This window comes from Apostichopus japonicus, chromosome 19, assembly GCF_037975245.1.
Source record: "Apostichopus japonicus isolate 1M-3 chromosome 19, ASM3797524v1, whole genome shotgun sequence".
Lineage (NCBI taxonomy): Eukaryota > Metazoa > Echinodermata > Holothuroidea > Aspidochirotida > Stichopodidae > Apostichopus > Apostichopus japonicus.
In genome coordinates this window covers 22,372,428-22,381,821 of record NC_092579.1, presented here as the reverse complement: position 1 = coordinate 22,381,821, position 9,394 = coordinate 22,372,428, and the positions used below count along the sequence as shown (strand labels likewise).

Sequence of the window (9,394 nt, the reverse complement as noted above, 5' to 3'; positions counted from 1 at the left end):
ACCATATACCCAAAACCACCCCAAGCCTTAACCCATCATGCACGAAGAAAGGAATTACGTTTGGCAATAACCTTTCCCTCATCAGTCGATACTCTTAAAAATAAGACAAGGATCAATAAGAAACTACAGAAAAACACTTGATATGTTGAAAAATTTATACTTGTATACTCTGAAGAAATAAAAATCAATCATACGTCGATTCAGATATGTCAGAAAGAGAAAAGTCGAAAACTAAATTACACTGCATTTGACGAGTCATTGTAATTATTTTATTATATTCATCGACACGAGACGACTGGCTGCAGACCAGAGCAGCGATATTTATTTGTTTTACTTTAATTACTGTTTCTCAATGCAACTTTATTGTGTGTAAAGCCTGAAATATATATATATATTTTATTTTATTTTTATTGTCAGAAAGGTTCATTGTTTATGATATTGAATTATTTACAACTTTAGATAATTCTTATGTTGAAAATATCCGAACATGGACGTGTAATCTTATTTTGTACTCTTCAAGATCCAATACAATATATTTAAGGTGTAAACAACATCCTATTTGGGACAAACAAAAAACAAATCGACATCAGCAGGAAATTTCAACATGAACGGAGGAGAAAAATAATAAAAATTTCTCTATTTCAATTGTGCTTCAATTATTTATATTTAAGACGGAACGACTGTTGAGGAGTCTATTCTTTATCGGAGTTGAATCAGCTAACTTTTGTTCCACTTGACGCGGAAAGAAGTGTTTTCTATTTCTTGCGAGTGAGAGCAATGAGTTAGGTAACAATCTTGTCATCCTCTGACAAAAGAAGAAGAAACAGGAGACAGTATACTGATAGCGAGATGACGATGAAACATTACTATTCGTCGATGCAGAGACTGTTTAAAATAGTCTTAATTGTGTTCGTGTTCTCTCTTTGGAGTGCCGTCACGGGTAAGTTTACACGTTTAACCCGTTTATATATATATATATATATATATATATATATATATATATATATAAATGAAAAACGTATATATATATATATATATGTGTGTGTGTGTGTGTGTGTGTGTTGAAGGAGAGGGGGGTTGATGGTAGTCAATAACTTTTTCACAACGTTTCGAACACAAAATTGTGATGAAATGTACACAAAGTTGGTGGCGATCTCTGCTATGTTTCCGCCTTCAAACCAAGAGCGACGAACTTATGGCAAGGAATTAAGAGATCCAGATATCTCATTCAAGCAACAATATTCTAATGAAGCTATATGAATAACTTGATCGTGGTACATGGGGGGGGGGGGGGGTGGGTGGGTAGTGTGTGGGTGTGGTGATTAATGGGTCGCCGACGAATGCCAAATTGTTTGACCAGCCGTGGCCTAGAAAGGTTGCAGAACTATATACCATACTTTGTAATGATTCTAATAAATTTTGGTAAATCGCTGGACTTATTGAATAATAAACGCATGCAGACACTGAAGGATGCTATAAAACACGGAAAAATCTCGTCCTTATTACGGTATGCTTCCTGCTACGTGACAATGTCTTGCTTTTATCGATGTTTTTACCCTGCAATGCACGGTGTTGTTTAATTAATGAGTTGTTCTTCTTGGAAACGATCCTAAAGAATAGCAACATGTTAGAGCTGATCAAAGGTTTTGTGTTACGTAGACATATTGTCACCAAATCGAAAAGTTCCTTCCTCTTATTCATTGGATCGAAATATAAACGAGAAGACTCATTTCCGGATACTGCCATTGAAAACTTACTTTTAAGTGGCATGTAAGTGAAAACTCACTATAGACGTATAAATATCGTATGAATCTATATTATGACTGAGGATATGATATTATATCGAACGAAAAAAATACTAAAGGCCCATATATATATATATATATATATATATATATATATATATATATATATATATATATATATATATATATATATATATATATATATATATGCAATGGAGGTAAACGACAAAGGCAAATGAATATATATAAATGAAAATCGTAATGAGTTGGAAAATCAAGAACAGTGAAAAAAACTTTCAGCCTCCACCGGGATTCGAACCACGGCCCACGGGCCTTCCGCTCTGTACGCGGACACCCTAACCACTAGGCTATGGACGCTGATTGTATGTCCAGAGGTTCGAAACCGGTAAGGAAGGTCGTAATTCCACTGTAGGCGTTTGTCACCTGTATCGAACAATACTAGTTCTGTTTTTGGTGACATATTTTGCCTTACTCTAGAGATCAAATTGATGATGCTAACCAACTCGAAAATCATTTTTAATCCCTTAAGCCGGATCTCGAAAGAGATACTTTGAACAGATATATTATATATATATAATATAATATATATATATAATATATATATATAATATATATATATATATTAATATATATTTGAAACATATTTGTATATATAAACATATATACAAATATGTTTCAAATATATATATATATATATATTAATATATATTTGAAACATATTTATATATATAAACAAATTGGAATTTTCGGTCCCCCTGGGACCTTCGTCAGCTATACTTGGCAGTGGAATAAAACGTGTAAATTACAACACAATTAAAGTATGATGCTAGATAAGTGTGAGTGGCACTGCTGGAATTAGTAACAAATAAACCATGACTATACAGGAAAGGGATTAAGGAGGAAAGAATAGGAAGAACGGAGTACATTTTGTTGAACTATTAATCATTTATAGGGGTCCCGAGTCTTCGTTGAGACCGGTGATGTGAGACTTAATATACGAAAGATCTAATCGAGTCCGTTTACGTTCAGTTACAGATTTGAAGTTAGAAGCGATTAAAATACATTTTAGGTTTTTGAGAGAATGTCTATGAAGATTGAAATGTTCGGACACTGGGACTCTTGCAAAATTATCATGAATTGATTTTTGCTGTTGTTGTGATTATTAAAACATAGGCAGAACCGAGAGCCTGTTTCCCCTACATAAGTGCCCTCTTTGCAAAGAACACTGTAGAATATGTAAATGACATTGCTAGGATCACAAGAGAGGGAAAGGGCTCTTTGAACATACTCAACATTGGGAATTGTAATCACACTCCCAGGGTAACATGGGGGCATATTTAGCACCGAAGTTTCCCGCAACGGAAATTACCTGTGGTGGATACTGTGTAAGGAGGTCTGGGGGAAGTGAATAAAATTCTAAATCATTGGGGTGGGGGTTGACAAAAGGTAGCATGGTATATAGATCTATTCATATATATATATATATATATATATATATATATATATATATATATATATATATATATATATAATATATAATAATCCATCTATCTGTACTTGGAAGGTTTATTTCAACCGTTTTTATGGTTGTTTTCTTTGTAAAATATATTCCAACATATCCCTATACGTATTTTAAACTTATCATTAGTATAGTTTTTAGTCAATATTTGAGCGTGTTGCTAAATATGATATCTTTACACAGTATACGTCTTGAATTACATAAATAAATCGTTATTGTTGTACGTCAGACGACCATGGAGGTAAAACATGATCAGACATGTATAGTGTACAATTACGCTTAAGATAAAATGGTTACGTTTTAAAGATCTACATCGTAACATTAATGTGTCCACGATGACCACGGTTCGGTCATAATATACAGACTTTGAAACAAAACAGACTATTTCGTAATCAACGTCTATGCATTTTTCAGGTACATGCCCTTCGGCACAATTTGAACCAATCACAGATCTCCAAGCGGCCGTTTCCGCAGATTCATGCTCTTGTTCATCCATATTGACCAAGACACCTGACAGTACAGTCCAACTAGAGGATACATCTTCAGAATACGGATGCAAAGGTCAGCCTAAATTCGTAGCTATATATGGCCCCATTCTTCTCCGATTATCCTTTTTTTGTTACTCTCCGTCCGTTTTCTGATATATAGTATGAAACATTGTGTTTCCTACGAACACGTATACCATGCTTGAGATTGGCAACACCCCTCCCCTCCCCTCCCCTCTCTCATCCCTAACCAAATGCGCATCGAAGGAAATTATAGCCCCGTGTTTAGACGCGGAATACGACTCAGTGGCGGTGGTGCCAATGATGGTGCTTTGTTTGCGGGTGAAAGTGGGGGTGGGGTGGGGTGGGGATGGGCTCCTTGGTGACGGGAAATAAATGTTTTGCAGTTTTACTTTACGAGATACCATTTCAACTAAAGTGTTAGTCAATGATCATGCTGCTGAGATAGATCGGAAAGCGATATGTGTGTGGTTGGAAGGAGGGGTAGATGAGGCAGTCTGGTCACCTAGTGCAGATGATGGCAGATTGGGAGTAGATAATGAAAAAGGGTGAAAGGAACCGCAGAGAGGGACATAAGGTTAGTTCGCATTTTAAAGGTATTCAGTTTCGACCCTTCATTTTAAAGGCACACGGTAGATATTTTTTCCCTGAACGCTGAACAATACGTGTAAATTATACAGGAATTTAAGGAACTATGCTTCCCTTATCGACATCCCCCCCCCATCACCTCTAGTATTTCTCGCATCCAATCGCACCCAATTAACTATATAGATACTTTCTTACACCTGAAAGTGGTCTCTCTCTCTCTCTTCTGGAATATAGCTTGTAATACATGGCACACGGTGGAAAATATGCCAGGGGAATACATGATACCAGATGGAACCAGGGCCTTCGAGAATTCCAGACGAATTTGTCAGACGTGTGGAGGAAATGTGGTAGTTTTAAATTCGACCAATTTAGTGGTAATGTCTATCTTTAATTTTGTAAGCAGTGGGGCCCCGGGACACTAACGTCATCGAGATCCTGATCATACAATCAAAATGCGAATATATTAATTTTTTTCATCACATATTCCCCCCGGATGCATAATTGGAATCCGGGGCCCATGGCTGTAGCTCCTTACCTCCCTGTTCTCGTCAAGCCAGGCTGTCTGAATGATGTGACTAGGGGCTTGGTTTTGGTTATGCTGCAATAGGTGAAGTGGGCGCATGTATGTGAGGTTAAATATCTTTGCGCGACAAGGCAGCCGTGTCATTGTTATTAAGCTCTTTTTTGTATCCACAGAACAACATATAACATATAGGGACGGGTAGGGGGCGAGGGAAGCTTGAGAACAATTCCTCTCAATTTTGAAAAATGTGGGTGTGTGGGGGGGGGGGGGTGAGGAGTATCTTCACCCCTTCCGTTTTTCTAACTATAGGGAAGAACACTAGACTGGACCGTTTCAATTAGCAACACCACGATTGTCGGACAACCAGATTATCAAGCTTCAGTTTCATGACGTCATATTCATATAAGTATCTTAGAGAATAAAGAGAAATAGGTTCTGATAATATACAAGAAATAGCCTTACGAAAGACATTACAAGAGTATAACGCAATGGCAGATTCTTCGGTGTATTCCGTCTGTAGTTGTTTCATAAAAGTATATAAGCTGTATTACAAATCGAAGCCTTAACTATTCGGCAACCTGGTGTGACTTTGCCCCAAATGATCACATCGTAAACTTTCAACGACGCGTCGACTGAAGGATCACATGAGTGAATAAGCGTCACTGATTGGTTGTTTCGAGATCGCGCGAGCGTATGGCAAGCCATTTTATTTTTTTTATTCAGTATTTATTGATATCAACAATTATTTCATGATATCTGAAATTCTTTTAATGATATCTTAAATTAATTCAAGATATCTTTAATTGGTGCAAGGAAATTATTGATATCATTATTTTATTTGATGATATCATAATTAAAATTGACGATATCAAGAATTAAATATGTGATATCTTAAAATAGATGAACTATAATAGATATTAATATTTCAATTCAAGATATCATAAATTCAATTTCAGATATCGGTATTTAAATTAATGATATCAAAAAGTATGACGTACATATCACGAATTCGGCCATATTTAATGATATCATAAATTCCAATTAATGATATCATCAAATATGGCGTACATATCACGAATTCGGCCATATTTAATGATATCATTAATTCGAATTTTTTGATATCATAAATTCCAATTATTGATATCATCAAATATGACGTACATATCACGAATTCGGCCATATTTTATGATATCATTAAATATGGCCGAATTCTTGATATGTACGTCATATTTGTTGATATCATTAAATCGAATTAGTGATATGTACATATCATTAATTCGAATTAGTGATATCAGTAAATATGACGTCATATTTGATGATATCATTAATTCGAATTAATGATATGTACATATCACTAAATCGAATTAATTCGAATTAATGATATGTAAATATAACGTCATATTTGATGATATCACTAATTCGAATTATTGATATGTACATATCACTAATTTGAATTAGTGATATGTACATATCACTAATTCAAATTAGTGATATGTACATATCAATAATTCAAATTAGTGATATGTACATATCACAAATACATTTAAAGATATCTTTAAATCATTTCTTGATATCACTAATTCATTTAATGATATCATTAAATGAATTATTGATATCAAGAAATGAATTGAATTAATGATATCATTAATTGATTTAATGATATCAACAATTCGAATTGTTGATATCAACAATTGATTTAATGATATCATCAAATAATTAAAGATATCATTAAATATTGAATAAAAAGTAAAACGGCTTGCCATACGAGCGTTGAAGATAGCCGTGATGGCCCCCGTTTAATTTGGCTTGCCATGCACGTTTCTTAGCGAGATCCTTAAAAATGCATGACAACTGGATTAATGTTTTAACCCTGCAATTGATTTCATCTCTTTTTATTGCAAAACAGAATACTATCGTAGGTATAGTGGACGTTGTTCGTAACCGTGAGAACAACCTTTGGATTGGTATCGTTCGCAACTCAACCAATCGTGAATTCTTCGAATGGATGGATGGCCGACCGTTCAACGAGTCAGGCAGGTATGTCATGCAGTCGGAGCAAGCCCTTAGCCAGGAATTCTGATTTGGAGAGTTGGGGGTGGGGGGGTGCACACACATCTTAAAGAGGGGCAAAATAGACGTATCGTGTCACCTGTGAAATGTTGGTACTTATGATGGTGGCACAGGTTGAGGGGAACAGCTGTCTGCACCGCGAGGTGGGGCGGCTGTACCCCACTGTCCCGGCATGCATGGCTACGGGCCTGGCTCTGAGCGGGTGGGATTGTTGGAGACAGGAGGTTGGTATATATTAAGAGGACCTATGTCAATAGGTATATATAGGTTTAGAATGGAGAGGTATCGCACATATTTGGGAATGGCAATGAGTAACCTTCGCTACATATTTAAGTGTATTTTCCAAACTTGATTGTTTCGAAATAGGGCTAAATTATTAAATTAGCGGATGTTTTTAAAGTTTTCCTCATTAATATGACTTTTTAAGAATCTGAGAGTGATGTGATCGAAGATTATTATATTATGTCGTAAAAACGTAAAAATGTTGTATTCCGTGCAAGAACCCTCCCCCCCCACCCCCCCCCCCAAAAAAAGACGATACAAAGATTTGAATGCTGTTGCCACATAATGCTGGTGTAAGTTGAGCCTATATACAAACTGCTGCAGACCAATGATAGCTCAAGATATGCCTAAAATGTCAGGTTCATGGAATTTCAGGTTTTCGGGAAACTGATGAAAATCAGGAAACCTATATATATATGCCCGAACCCTGCAGAAGTAGGCCTATGCATATAGGCTTAAATATATCTTAATTCGGGTAAGAAAACAATCCACCCCTTCAATTTATTTTTATGTTTAATGCAGTTCAGCGTATAGCGAAAGGCCGCACACAAGTTTTATAATTTCTTTATTTTGTAGTGCTTGGCGAAGTGGCCAACCGAACGATAGTCCGGGACTTCAAGACTGTGTCGCATCTTTGCTCTCAGATTCGTGGATGTTACAAGATAAACAATGCCATGAGACTTACAATATTCTATGCCAACGTCCTGGATATGAAAAATATTTTAATCCCACCTAAAAAAACAAAACACACAAAGCAGTTTTCATTTCATAGCAACTTCGTTCCAGGTAAAGGATATTGTAGTTAGGAAATCTTTTCATAAAAGACGTTTGTGCAGCATGGTCAAAATACTCGTTCAGGAATTTAATCCTGTATTACAAAGACATTCGTATTATCACTTCTTTTTTTTTATTCATTTAAAATTTGATTTGGTTAGTAAGAAGTTGAACTGCGAGTAATCTGTGTGAAATGAATTCTTGTATAAATTTCAAATTCGCTCTTCAAGTCTAGAACAGAAAAGCGATAACTCAAAGGTATTTCATATGGATAGCATTCTCACAGCTTTCGGTAAATGTCCGTTTCTATAATAATTATAATTTTAGGTTTACAGTCTTGTTCAGGGCCAAGGCCCTCTCACACGACTTAACAACTTAACCCTGGTCATTGGTAACTTGTCACACCTACACACCAAAGTGTGCACAATTCAATCAATCTCTCCTGGGGCACCACAGTGCACCACAACCACGTGTCCCCCGGGGGACTTCCCATAGGGTGCAGCCACAAACCGGCGCACACAACTATGTTTACAAGTTACCTCGCAAGTCCCCATTTATACACCTGGATGAAGAGAGGCAATGGAAATAAAGCGCCTTGCCCAAGGACACAACGTAATGATCTGGCCAGGGCTCGAACCTGAAATCCTTAGACCACAAGTTTCGGACTTAGTAAGAAAGAAAATGATATACTTTTCATGTATAGGATGCTATTTGATGGAAGCATTAATTGAATATCATAAGTGAGTTTCATACAAGTTGTTTACAGTAAATGTTAATTGACATTTTTGCTGAGAGAGGACAGTAGCCTACATGTGTTGTTATAGAAAGGTTTTGTTATTGCATGCATGTATATCTATGTAACTTAATTATGCAGTGTGTTTGTTCAATGAATACCATGCGAACGTCCAAATACCGAATAAAAGAAGATGGAGAGAAACTATTTATTTATTTACTTTTGGCAAAATGTATTTGTTTTGCTGTCATAATGTGGAGTTTTAGCTCAGTGGTTAACGTCGGTGCCTTCCAATCATAAGGTCCCAGGTTCGAGTCACTCCAAGATTAATGTATGTCGTCCAGTTACAGAGTTGTTGACAATTCATAATCATGGACGTTAGATATGAATCTAAGAGACTGACTTCGGTCAGCTTGCGGCTTTGATAAGCCAATGAGGCTTCTTCGCGCGTTCCTGCTTGCAGAAGGATCTACAATACATACAAACAAATAATTTTCTAACACACCTCCTGATAGACGTTCTCGTTTTAGAAGGAATTCGGAAAGTGAAAATATTGGCTAACGACCGCGGCGCTATTAACTTCTATAACGACCCAACTACATTAAGGTATTGACTATAATATAGCTGCTCGGT

General features: G+C 36.2%; 1 protein-coding gene across 1 annotated transcript; it reads left to right on the top strand.

Moving 5' to 3' along the window:
• The first annotated feature begins 296 nt into the window (after window positions 1-296).
• LOC139960021 (C-type isolectin Sp-CL4-like) lies at window positions 297-8,955 on the top strand. The gene is made up of 5 exons (XM_071958029.1): window positions 297-940; window positions 3,700-3,846; window positions 4,614-4,753; window positions 6,809-6,939; window positions 7,831-8,955. The coding sequence occupies exons 1-5, from the start codon at window positions 850-852 to the stop codon at window positions 7,988-7,990; spliced, it is 669 nt and encodes a 222-aa protein (XP_071814130.1). The 5' UTR covers window positions 297-849; the 3' UTR covers window positions 7,991-8,955.
• The last annotated feature ends 439 nt before the right edge of the window (window positions 8,956-9,394 follow it).